This window comes from Anolis sagrei, chromosome 1, assembly GCF_037176765.1.
Source record: "Anolis sagrei isolate rAnoSag1 chromosome 1, rAnoSag1.mat, whole genome shotgun sequence".
Taxonomy (NCBI): domain Eukaryota; kingdom Metazoa; phylum Chordata; class Lepidosauria; order Squamata; family Dactyloidae; genus Anolis; species Anolis sagrei.
In genome coordinates this window covers 84,624,801-84,638,347 of record NC_090021.1, presented here as the reverse complement: position 1 = coordinate 84,638,347, position 13,547 = coordinate 84,624,801, and the positions used below count along the sequence as shown (strand labels likewise).

The 13,547-nt window shown below is 38.2% G+C and overlaps 1 protein-coding gene across 1 annotated transcript; it reads left to right on the top strand.

The window, feature by feature from the left end:
- Positions 1–725: 725 nt before the first annotated feature.
- On the top strand, positions 726–12,179 carry C1H6orf58 (chromosome 1 C6orf58 homolog). Its single transcript, XM_060753316.2, has 6 exons — positions 726–1,453; positions 3,487–3,573; positions 4,960–5,144; positions 6,628–6,758; positions 8,525–8,763; positions 11,481–12,179. The coding sequence occupies exons 1-6, from the start codon at positions 1,141–1,143 to the stop codon at positions 11,567–11,569; spliced, it is 1,044 nt and encodes a 347-aa protein (XP_060609299.2). The 5' UTR covers positions 726–1,140; the 3' UTR covers positions 11,570–12,179.
- The last annotated feature ends 1,368 nt before the right edge of the window (positions 12,180–13,547 follow it).

The following is a 13,547-nucleotide window of genomic DNA, read 5'->3' as shown; positions in this document are numbered from 1 at the left end:
TAATAATACAGTCACAGTTCTTCTGGAGTACCAAAAACATGCCTAGTCCTTGCATTTAATTCATGCAATGCTTTCCATCAGAAAATATGTCTTCTTCCTATCTTCATTTCTTGTTCATGGAGATGAGCATGACAGACAAACTTGAAAGCATCAGATAAGCTGCAAGCCAGAAACTTACACCGAACTAAGTAAGCTTAGGAGCAAACATTCCATAAGCCCAAAGCCATACAACAAACACTCCTCAATTATACCCCTTCAGGAGTGGTCCAGAGTTGTTGACCTTAATTACCCCAGTTGGTCAGCCTGAGGATTGTAATTTTCCAGGGTGAGTCTTTTTGTCTTTATACACACACACCAGGTAGTGATCCCACAGGAACTTAGCCATGTACCTTAATAAGAAATGACTTGAACTCACACAGTAACAACAACAAGGGATAGTTCAAGACAGAAGAATTCTGCTGATTCGATCAAAATGTACTGTACAACTTTTCTAGGCTGTGATCATCTCTCTTTCTGCTCTTCCATTTTTTAGACCAAATATTACACTTTGTAATAACATTTGAAAAAATTCCATCTCTGGTTTGAAAGTGTTATTCTTGTTTAATTGGATGGTACTTACTTTGAAAGGAGTTTTTATACTCCAGAAACTTTGTTTATCAAATATTCCCAAATATTCCCCATGTCTTATGTCTTCTCTTCCTTGACTAATTTTCAGATGGAGGTGAAGATTATGGAAGAAGCACTGAGAAACAAATGTTAGAAAGTTACAAATGGAAGAATTCATCATATCAAGTGCCCATACATTTTCAGAACAAGGCAGAGCAATTGCTCTCTTGGAAGCAGTTCTCTTGGAGGCTCAATTATTTTTGTGCCAACTGTACAAAGTACATTTCTATTACTGTTGTGAAACTGTCTTGTTGCTCTGGGGAAAACATTTGAAAAAGAGAGAGGGAGAATCTCATTACAGAATTATATTTACATGTAAGAGACATTCATCTCGTACTTTCCTTTCACTTACTTATTATTGTTTACCAGGAAGGAAAAAATCTAATGTATGTGTCACATTCTGATTGGTCTGTACTTGTTTAAAATCAGCTCCTATGCTTGAGGAGGTCCAGAAGCAACATCTTCCTGAGCAACATGAGATATACTCTGCTCCTTATCCTTGCTATGACTGCTTTCAGTCTAGTGGCTGCACAAAGGCAAACTGAGGAACATGAAGGGGACAGTGATGACTTCCCTCCACTATGGAAATCTGCACCTGGGAATTTAGAAGAATATTTCAAACAGGACAACAGCCTTGCCATCAATGCCTGGAATTACAGAGAAAGATTAGGATTATATAAAATCTTGCTGTCCTCCTCAGCTAAATACTTTGTTAATCTGGGGCCAAATAACATTGGCAATATCCTGTGGGGACTGCCCTTGCAGCATGGCTGGCAATATAGAACAGGTAAAAAAAAATTATTTGCAGTCTAAGTTTTTAAAATGTGACCCGTCAATGTTAATTATTTTAAATGTCTTAAGAGAAGTAAAATAGTGGGAAGCGATTAATCCAGACTACAAGGGAATGCAGTTTTCTCTCATTCAGTAACCATTATTTTTTTAGTTTTAATTTATATTTTATTGATTATTATTATTATTATTATTATTATTGACAATAATTTCATTTACAGTGGACTATTGGTATCAACTAGGTTTTGATTCCAGGAACCTTCATGGGTATGTTTCATTATATACAATGGCATAGTAAAATTTTCTCCCTTATATAAAATGACAAGTCAAGATTTGCTTTTAGTATTTTATTTTGAAATATTTTCAAGCTGTGGATAGCTGAACTTCTGCAGATAGAATCTGTGGATATGGAGGAACAACTGTATATCCCATCTCCCCCCCCCCCCCAATAATGAGATTCAAAGAGGGCTTACAAAATATGTAATATAATATAATATAATATAATATAATATAATATAATATAATATATAAACATTTATAGGGAGAACAGAAAAAGTTCACATAAAAATCCAGTCAAGCAAAATGTTGTACAGAGTAAAACAAATCCATTAAAAGATAGAAGATAACTGTCAGTAGAAGAGCAGAACAGATTCTTCCTAATATTGTGAGACCTCAGGTTGGTGTATAACAAAATCAATTAAACTCACTTAAACATGTTTAAACTAATGCCAATAATTTAATCAGACTAGTTTAAATGTTAAATAATTTAAAAAACTCAAACCAGCAGTTTAAAGCAATTTAAGATAATTTAAAACTATATACACATTAAGATGTGGATGAAATTAATTTGGCTCCCAATGGCTTGCAACCTTTACACAGACTTTGTGTATCTACTGAAACAGATTTCTCAAATGTCAAATTGCCCCAAAAAATACCTGTCCCCTTCACCTCTCTCCAAAGAGAAAATATTGATTCTTCACACAATGAAGGAACACAGTTCATCAGCCAAGGCTCAGATCTCTTGACTGGCAAATGAGATCAGCATCTGAGAAACTTGCAGCTGCTGCTGATATAGGATAAAAGATATAGGCTAAAAAAATATTCTACTATCACTCAAACTTAACATAACACTTGAGACAAGTATAAGGACTATCTCTGATATATTTTGTTTTTAAATTGAAAGCAGCTGGTTAGAGGGAACAAACAATGTGGTTTGGAAATGTTTGTACACGTGCAAATGTGTAGAGTGTTAACTCTGTCTGCTTCACCTTCCTCTTTGCAAATTCACATACAAAGTTGCATTGCTATCTGTGGTTGTTGTTTGGGGTTTTTTTTTTGTATCTATTTTACACTGAATAGTGTAACAGGTATTCCCCATGTTTTAGTCCAACAAATTTAATCACAAGCATTTGGTGGCATTCATCAATGAGTCTATATTGTTGTTGTTATTGGCTAGATATGATATTTATGTCTGCATAGCTAATATTTTGGGCTCCCCCCAGGTATCAAATTGGCTGGTGAATTAGTGAACAAGAATTTGAAACTCTTAAAATGTATTGGGGTAGTTTTCTGCCTTCCTTCCTTCCTTTTGTATTTGTGCCATATTATTTCAAAGAATGCTTAATTGATTGATTTCATTCCATTTCCCAAGCCATGAGATTCAAGGTATAGCTTGTTGTTGTGGTTTGTCATGTGCCACCATGCCCACTCTGATTTATGACAACTTTACCATCTCTGCAAGATTTCTTCTGAGGAGGTTTGCTACTGCCTTCCTTTAAGGCCAAGAGAGTGCATCTGGAGTATCATGGTTAAGTATGCATTAAAACCATGGTATCTGCAGGCTTAAAAAATAACATGTAGCTACTCCTAAGAGCAATTGATTCATTTTTGTTTCAGGTTTGCTTGGAAGGAAAATGGCAATTGATTTTAACATATACTTTTCCTTTCCTTGGCAAAACCTTGGGTCAAGTGTAAACGTCATTTACCATTCATACAAATTGGGTTGTATACAATACATTTTTTCTTTTCTAGGCAGACTAGCAGATCCCTCAAATGTCACAACATGTGGCCATATGGATGGAGATAAGTTGTGTATATCCATAAACAGCTGGTGGGCTTGTAAGTAAACCTGCTTTTTTCATTAATTATTGTATGGCTTTTGTAATCCATTTGTAATCCATTAAGATATTTGCAAAACCAAGGAACTTTGGCATAACTGAGGAACAGTGGTGTCACTAGAGTTGGTGTCATTAGCCTCCTTCACTACCCAGAAGTCAAGTCCAGCCAGTGATCTGCTGCCTTTTATTTCCCAGAGCAGCCTTATCATGAGTCTGCTGGGCTTTTCCTCTGCACAAGCAGGAGGAAAGGTGAGGTGCTTGTACCAGATTGAAGCCTCCATTCCTAGGTGTGCCATTGCCCCAGCAGCAGTCACCTGTTGGTGGCTTTCTTTTTTAAAATGCCAGTGTTTTGCTAATGTCTGCTTTGGCACCAGGGGCTACAGGAGGAAAGATAACCATGGTCAAAGAAAAGGGGCTAGGCCTGTGGGGAGAGGAGAGGAAGGGAAGAGGAAGGGCAGGCATGTAGCCAGGGGGGGGGGGGGGCTCGGGGGGCTTCAGCCCCCCCCGAAATTCTCATGGTGGTTCGCGAAAAGGCCTTACTGGTGCATTATTTAAACTGTTATGTTTATTAATATCATGATTTGATCACCGTTCTCAATATATCCCATATGTATGGGGGTATTGGGGTAATGATACAAAAGGTTTGCTAGGCTAGACCCTCTTTCACTCAGACTCAGCCCCCCCCCGAAACTCAGCCCCCCCCCAAAACCCCCCCTGAAATTATTTTAGCCCCCCGAAACGAAATCCTGGCTACGGGCCTGAGGAAGGGGATACGCTCTTGCCACCTGAAGAAGGTGGGTGGCCAGGGAGAATCATTTTGGTATCACCGCCTTGGATGGTGCTGAATAATGGGAGCACAACTGAAAAACTGGAATAAGATATGGTCTCCATCATTGAATTTTGATATGAATGTCATGGACTGTTCATCTAGTATGTGTATATCCAGTGTAATGGAAGAGTTAGATTAGCACTATATTTCTAAAACAAGACATGAAAATACCTGTCTACCCAATTTGTGACCATGACTAAATCCCAACAATCTCGTCACATTTCACCAAATGAAATTGAAAAAAAAATGATTATAAAATGAAACTATCTTGTTGGGCCGATAAAGTTTACATGAAGTTTTATATTTTTTTAATTCTCTAGTCTGCTATAATCCATAAAAAAGAAATGTGATGTGAATCTGGGGTCCTCTCAGTAAAAGAAAGACTTATGGTTGCATTCCTATAGCCATGTATTTTAGAACAATTGAACCAAGAAGGATGTAGTTCTGCTAAAGAAGACATAAAATCAGGCTGCACATAAATATTGTTTTCAGAAGCGTATTTTCTATTTGGCAATGTGTTTACAGCTAAACTGAACTTTTTACTGTTTCCTACTCAAGGTATGAATTACTACTTATCTGTAATTCCATTTCTGGGGGCTGTGGAGAGTGGCTTCTTTGGAGAGCTGCCATATGAGATAAAATTGCTTCCACCAGATGAGAAGAAAAGTGACTTCTGTCACTCTGTCATTGAATGCAATACCCAAGTACCAGCAGTCATGGCTGGCTGGAGGAATTTCTTCCAGGTACTGCTGTTCTTGTAGTTGTTTTTTAAATTCTTGAAGGCTGTCGTGAGGACTGTATGCAACCTTCCATGTCAGAGGCAGCATACTTATTACAGGTTAAGCATTATCTGTTAGGTCAGAAGGGTGTTTTGCCCCCTCTAGGAAATGATGCCAAGCTGGCAGCATCCCTTTTACAGCAAAAGCTTCTTTTCCCCAAACATTCCACTGTTGCTCAGCGGGTGAGAATTTTTTTGATAAATAGGATCATGGAACTGATGTTTCTTCTGAGATTTTCTGAAATAAAATGCCACCAAAAGCCACATCTGAGGCATCAACATGGATCACAAAAGTCTTATCAGAGTGAGTGAAGACTGTGTGTTGGGTGAACAGTTAGTAAAGCTTTGCAAAAGTCTGTTGGCAGTTTAATTTTGGCCCCAGATTTTTCACTTGACTGGTCTCCCCCTGCCCTTTGGTCCTCGAAAGGTTGGCCAGTGGTAAAGGGGTAGGGGCAAAGTCTTTATAAAGCTTTTATAGAAATTTGTGAACACCAGGAAACTCTGAAGTTTTTGACCAGGGACCACCTTGACCAGGGACCACTCTCCAACATTAATACCAAAAGGGTTACAAATCAGTTTTTGGTCAACTTTAGATTCGGTTTGGTTATTTGGGGTGTTGATTCAAAAAATTGCATTGGATAGATCACATCAGCTCTAGTTTCTAATAAAGAACATATGCCATCCAGTAGTTGCCATCTGCTCACCCACAGAAAATCATATTTAATAATCTAGAGCTGATGCGGTCTATCCAATGCAATTTTCTGAATCAGCCCCCCAAATAATCCCAGGAACAGGCCTAAAACAAAGACGCCAAGAAAAAAGGTTTTTTTTTTGTTGGGTTGTGTTATTATCTGTGGATTTTGTTAATGCTTGTGTAATAATGAAGGGGAGGGAGCTGAGGTTGAAAAAATACAAAAAGCAGAATGCAAAACCCAAGAAATTCACCCTAACAGCTCTCTCTTGCCTCCTCGCCAACGGTGTAGTAACAGTGAGGCTGCGGACCATATTTTAGTTCTTGCAGACCACTGGTGGGCCATGGACCACAGGTTGGGAATCACTGGAGTAGAGCTTCATGTTCTGCCATTGTCTCACTAAAGATATGGATGTCATCTAAGTACATCAAACTCCCTTTAATAGGTGTTCATGCAAAACCTCATTGAAGTTAGTATAGCTTCTGTCTGGGTAGATATGATACACAGAATAACATTATAAAGCATATTCGACAGAGAAAGCTAGACAAATGCTGTAGATGATCAAGAGAGGCTTGTGTTTCTAAAAGAATTTTTGAAAGAATGACTCATTTTTTTTGAAAAAAATGAGCTCATCTATAGGTTATTGTGAGGACAGCTAAAATAATTCAACTCATCTATATCTATATCAAATGTAATCAACTTAGTGGGAAATGGCTGACTAAGCATCTTGACAGATATATGTGTTTCTGCTTCTAGTATCTTTTATCCACTGCTCCTAACATGGAAATATCTGCAAGTAATTCCTTCTCACAAGATGAAGCACTAAACTATATGTGGAAAGCTCATGTCCTCTCCATTGCTTTTGCACAGCTAAAGTTTCAAAAACGGTAAGGTAAACTATCCAAAATACCAAAGGCTTTCAACATAGAATCATGGAATAATGTATTCATGAATCAAATATTGATTTGAGAATCCATTCTTAAGCAGTCGCATCACATACAGGGCTGGCCCTGTCCTTGGGCAACAGATGTTGGAAGAAAACACTGGTAACAGACTCCTGTCTGTTTTGGTTTTTCAGACCTGATTCCTCTTGGTGTCATTTGCACGTGTACATTCCCTTATGTGTGTGGCTTGTGATGGATGGTTGTACAAGTCCATTTTCAATTTCTGGTTGTACAAGTGAAATTACACAACACAACTGTTGCACATGCAGCTAAACATTCTCATAACTATTTTTTAGTGCTTTTAATGAACCGTTGCTCATTTCCTATTACATAACAAGGCAAATAAGCAAGCACACTGTCAGGTATGAAATTGGTTGCATAATGTTCGCATTCAGAACAAGGGTGAGTAGCATTACAATTGCTGAAGTACTTGTATGCAAATGTATGCCATGCAAGCATGATGTAGAATCTCAGCCTCTAGCTATTTCCTTTGATACCACAATCTATGGATGCTCAAATCCCATTATATACAATGCAGAAATTAAAATGACAAATGAGTGCTGGAGAGAGATTAAGAATCTCTGAATTGGTGAAGGCAATCAGTGTAGTATTCAGCGCACATCAAAATCAAGGATACATTTTGGATTTTTAAAAACTAAGCCATGGTTGACTATGAAGCAGAACCTGTGGATACAGAGGGCTGACTGTATTTTCTTATAAGAGTGAATACAATCTACACCAGACCTAATTGGATATTCAAATGTTCTGTGTGCATAGCCTTTGCATCTTAAGAAAGATCTTTCAGTTTTTCAGAGGTTCTTTATTTAACTACATTTAGAAATGCACTCTATTCTTGTTTTGCTTCTTCTATTTTTTCTTCATTCCTCTTATTCTGTGGTTCGTGTGGCATTTGTCACCAAAAAGAACAATACTGTATAAACCTCTCCAGCTCTCAGAATTATTAATTTTATTTGATTAATTATATCCCATCTTTCTCCCTAAATTGCACTTAAAGTAGTTTACATATAAGCTAAAAACAGTGTAAGCTTTAGAACAGTGTTATACCTCATGATCTGTCCTTTGAATTATGGCCAGAAATGAACCAGTAGCCGGTGAGGCTGTTTTCAACAGGGGAGTAGGATGTTCTAGCCAGCGCTTTAGACCTGCCGCAGTTTCCAAACAGATTTCAAAAGCAGTTTTACACATAGGCTAGGGAAGAGTAAAAGAACTTGATTCAGCACAGTAATCATTGCTTTGTTATCCCTTTTCTGTTTTGTTTTGTTTTTTTTTTTTTTGCTTGCAGTCATACTCAGATGTTGCATGGAGAGGGATGGGGTGGGGAAGAAGTTATCTTTTTAGGATATTGTTGCAGATTTTATGGTGACTGTAGTCTGGTGGCAGCATTGACTGGATAAGTATTCCAGATCCCTATCAGTTGGGATAATTTGGATGTACTGCATACCTTTATCACCAGTAAGATTATCCTTTAGATCAGACAGGTCTTATAAGGAGACATACTGGTTTTGTACTAGAACAAATCTCAAATTTGTAACAGGATACAGGATGCAGTGCAATGCATTGTCTAGGAATGATGCAACTATTAGTCAGGTGATACTGAAGATCTCTCTATGAATCTGAAAGCATTACTCCTGTTGGTAGCAGAATGTATAGTGAATGAAGACTGACGTAGTATGTCTCCTCAATTTTAGATTACCCTTTCTCAGTGATCCTGAAATGAGCTTTGGTGAGGACTGGGCATCTGCAGTTGAATTCATTGCTGCCACACATTTTCCAACAGACCAGAACACAACAAACTACTTCCAGACTGGACTACCACCTCGAATGCTTTGGAAAGGAGACAGAGCACCTAATATCGCAGACTTCACATCTGTGCAGAACAAAGTCTTGGTTTCTCTTGAAGCTATTCGGAGATCCAATAATAAAATGGGTAGGAATGTTTAGACTAGCAAATAGTCCATATTTAATCATTCATTTACAGGTGTGTCATGAATAGACTGACAATTTTTTGTGATTTTGTCAAACAATTGCTGTCCAGTCATCCTGACCTCAGTACTAGGGAAGATTCTGAAGCAGATCATTAAGGAGGCAATCTGCAATCACTTAGAAAGGAATGCTGTGATTACTAAAAGTCAACATATATTTCTCAAAAACAAGCCATGCCAGACTAATCTTATATCTTTTTTTATAGAGTTACAAGCTTGGTAGATGCAGGGAATCCTAGCATATGTTGATTTCAATAAGGCCTTCAACAGAGTCTCCCATAACCACCTTGCAAGCAAGCAAGTCAAATATGGGCTAGGCAATGCTACTATTAGGTGGATCTGTAATTGGTTAAGCAACTAAACCCAAAGCGTGATCATTAATGGTGCCACTGCATCCTAGAAAGAAGTGTCTAATGGAGTGCTGAAAGGTTCAGTCCTGGGCCCAGTACTTTATTAATGACTTGGATGAAGGTTTAGAGGGCATACTTATCAAGGTTGCAGATGACACCAAATTAGGAGAGCTAGCTAAGACTCAAGAGGACAGGATCAGAATTCAAAATGACCATAACAGATTAGAGTGCTGGGCCAAAACTGAACAAAAGTAAGATACTATACTTAGGAAGAAAAAAATGAAATGCAAAGATACAGAATGGGTGATACCTGGCTCGACAACAGTTCATGTGAGAAAGATCTTAGCGTCTTTGTGGACAACAAATTGAACATGAGCCAACAGTATGATGCAACAGCTAGAAAAGCCAATGGGATTTTTGGCTGCAAGGGAAGTCCCATTGGCTTTCCTAGCTGTTGCCTTTGTGTTCTGCTTTGGTTAGACCTCACCTGGAATACTGTGTCCAATTCTGGGCACCGCGTTTTAAAATAGATTTTTTTATCCCTTATGACATACTTTCACATATTTATACATGGCCATCATGTCTCTTCTCAAGTTTCTCTTCTGGAGCCTAAACACCCCCAGCTTTTAAAACTGCTCCTCATAGGGCATGGTATCCAGGCCTTCGATCATTTTAGTTGCCCTAAATGGACACCTTGCAGCTTGTCAATATCTCTTAAATCCTCACTCTTAACTAGCATTTGAAAAATCATAACGTTTTTGTAACGTATGATCTTCCTGAGAAGAGCTAATAACTTATTTGAGAGAATCTTCTCTATAGTGGTATATATACACTGGCATTCCTGCAAGGCAGTTGGGTTTTTCAGTTGCTAAACTGATATACCTGGTTATATCTGAACTTTTAGGAACAAAAATTATGCCAATGTACAAAATACATAGCAGATATTCAGAAATATTATTTCAGTTGTCCAGAAACATTTACTCTCCTATAAAATATATTTGGTTTTAAATTATGCTCTCAAAAATTAGTCTTTGTTAAAATTAACATAGTTGGTTTACGTACATAATTCATGTATTCAGCATACAGGTACATTGCTTATCAGTTGAAAGTTTAAACGGTAAGATCTCTAAGGCATTCTGATGCAGTCTCCTCTCTGTCTAATGCAAAACCAAATACCATACTAAATACACACACACACACACACACACACTAAACATGGAGTCTCAGTCTGAATACTCCCAGATCTGATCACATGGTCTGCAGTCCCTCCCACAACCTCAAACAACATAGAGATAAGGAAAACTGCATACCAGTATACACATATACAATATAGCAAACAATCTGAATTATATATATCAGGCATGTAGCCGGGGGGGGGGGCTTGAGGGGCCTCAGCCCCCCCCCCCAAATTCTCATGGTGGTTCGCGAAAAGGCCTTACTGGTGCATTATTTAAACTGTTATGTTTATTCATATCATGATCTGATCACCATACTCAATATATCCCATATGCATGGGGGTATTGGGGTAATGATACAAAAGGTTTGCTAGGCTAGACCCTCTTTCACTCAGACTCAGCCCCCCCTGAAACTCAGCCCCCCCGAACCCCCCCTGAAAAAAATTCAGCCCCCCCCCCCCGAAACGAAATCCTGGCTACGGGCCTGATATACATAACAAATAACTAGTATAGGAGGCTTGTAGAAGGTTGCTATTTCCAACAAAAGGTGTGTCCTGCAGTAAGGGGAGAAGTGCTATAGTACTGCCTGAATTGAACTTTACAACAACAACAACAACAACAACAACAATAATAATAATAATACTTTATTTATACCCTGCTCGATCTCCCCCAGGGGGACTCGGTGCAGCTTCCATGAGGCCACGCCCATTGATACAATACAAGCAATATAACACAAAACACAATAAAACGAGCAAAATACATAAAATGCAAAATCAAAATAATATACAACATAACAATATAAAATCAAACATTAAAAACACAGGGAATTTCACCGTGGCCAAATCCGACTTCCCACACAACCTCAATGGCGCCCCCCATCCAGAACCCTTCCCCACCCTGAGGAATAATAGGGCGGGGCTCTACATTGCAAATTATTTTGACTAGCAGTTGAAGGTATTTCCAAAGACATGGAAAAAAGGGAATCATCTAGGGTGCTGCGAGGACTAAACAATATGTTTCCGCATTTGGGATCTTGGCCATGATTCAATAGACTAAGCTTTCATTGAGTTGAAAAAGTTTTTAAAATATGAAATAAATAAATGCCCTTTCATTTGTTGTTGTTTTTTTTTATTTCAGGAGGACTTTTGTTATCATTATGGAAAATTGCCATGTCAACAGAAGAAGGAAGAAAACTTGGTCGTGACTTCATTGAAAGTATGGTTTAGCACAAACGTGGGAAAGGTCACAGCAGTGGCCCTGCAAAATAATTTCTGAGGTCGCCAAGACTGCCTAGTTTACTTCCTGGTTAAATAAAGGACTTCCGTCAGTTAAATCTGCTTAGACCTGGATTATATGAGTCTACACAGCCTATAATCCAGTTCGAATATGATAATCTGGATTCAGAAACTGGATTGTATGGCAGTGTAGATGGGGCCTCAGATGGAAGGGGAAACAAAATTGCTTTATAACAAAAGGTCATAAGGTAGTGCTTTATTTGACTAGGGGTGTGTCTACACTGTAGAGTTAATGCAATTTGGCATCACTTTAACTGCCATGACTCAGTACTATGGGATCATGGGAGTTGTAGTTTTACATGATCTTTAGCGTTCTCTGTCAAAGAATTGTGGTGCCTTACTAAACTACAATTCCCATGATTTTACAGCATTGGGTCATGGCAATACAACAGTGTCAAACTGCATTAATTCTGAAGAAGAATGTCTGGTTTACTTTATCTTTAAATATTCAAATACTTAATTAGACTTATGTTTTGAATAAACATGAATATGGTTGCATATAAATCACTGTTTGGCTTTGTAAAGAACGATAAAACAAATAAAGAAGAATGAAATAAAACTTAAAATTGGTTTATTCTGTACAGCAATGCGGAATCATGTATTGTCATCTTTTGAATGAAAAAGCCTTCTTGGGATCAGGTACCCAGGAATTTAATTCTCATTTATTGTCACTGTCATGGGAAATTCAGAATCAAAGTGAACATTTGCTTAACATGTTGCATTTAGCTACAAGTTCTTAATTAGGAATACAGCTATAGTTCCTATAGCTGCATTCCTAATTAAGTACAGGCATGTTTTTAGGGGGGAATTCAATACATAGAGCTGAAAAGAATGAAGATTTCATATGCTTCTGATACTGCTTACAAATCAGAGCAGAAGGCTATTTTCAGTGCCAATGAGATGTTCCTTTCATGATGTACCACATTTCTTCAATTGTGAGACACCACCCATTGTTGTAGTAGTTTATTCGATGCTTAGACCATAGGTCTTTCACATACAAGGCAAGGCAAATCAATAAATACATGAACACCAGATTATTAAATACAATGTAAAATACACCATGCATTGTAAGATGCACCCTAATTTCAGTACCACCAAAACCAACAATAAATATAATTACCTATGTCAGTTGAAGATGAATGCCAAGGAGGGGAGCGGAGGGACACTGTCATTCATGAATAATATAATTTGTTCCCTTCCAGTTAAAAAACATCCAATTTCTTGTGAGCCTTAGGCACAGAACAATTTTATTCAACCTGAAGTACATTTTTCTTTGAAGTTCTAGTCATATTCAAAAAACTTCAACCTTTGTTGTTGTGTGCTTCCAAGTTCTTAGTGATTTTGGTCACTCTAAGGCAAACCTATCACAGAGGTTTCCTGGCAAGATTTATTTAGGAAGGATTTGTCCTTGGCTTCTTCTGAGACTGAAAGAATTTAATTTGTCCAAATTCACCTAGTGAGTTTCCATAGTCTCCTGGACTCCTACTGCCTCATCACACTAGAGCAGTGGTTCTCAACCTGTGGGTCCCCAGATGTTTTGGCCTTCAACTCCCAGAAATCCTAACAGCTGGTAAACTGGCTGGGATTTCTGGGAGTTGTAGGCCAAAACACCTGGGGACCCACATGTTGAGAACCACTGCAATAGAGCATGGATTCACTTTAAATTCAGTTGCTGCCTCCTGCAGAATTCTGGGATTTGTAGTTTAGTGAGGTGCAAAATGCTCAACCTCTCTGACTGAGCATTTTAAAGACTCCTCTCCTAAACTGTAAGCTCAACATATCACTCCTACCTTGGTCTTAACTCCAGTCCGATAATCACTTCAGACGTATATGTATGGAGGTGTCGAATTAGTACAGTAGCAGGACTTGCATGATGTTGTGCTATACCCGTTGCTGGCATACCATTTCT

What these genes read in the sequence shown, in the direction of transcription:
- C1H6orf58 (XM_060753316.2), top strand. Translation starts at nt 1,141, where the DNA reads ATGAGATATACTCTGCTCCTTATCCTTGCTATGACTGCTTTCAGTCTA. An exon ending in GCTGGAGGAATTTCTTCCAG is followed by an intron (nt 5,145 to 6,627) that starts GTACTGCTGTTC and finishes TTCTGCTTCTAG; the next exon opens with TATCTTTTATCCACTGCTCC. An exon ending in CAGCTAAAGTTTCAAAAACG is followed by an intron (nt 6,759 to 8,524) that starts GTAAGGTAAACT and finishes CCTCAATTTTAG; the next exon opens with ATTACCCTTTCTCAGTGATC.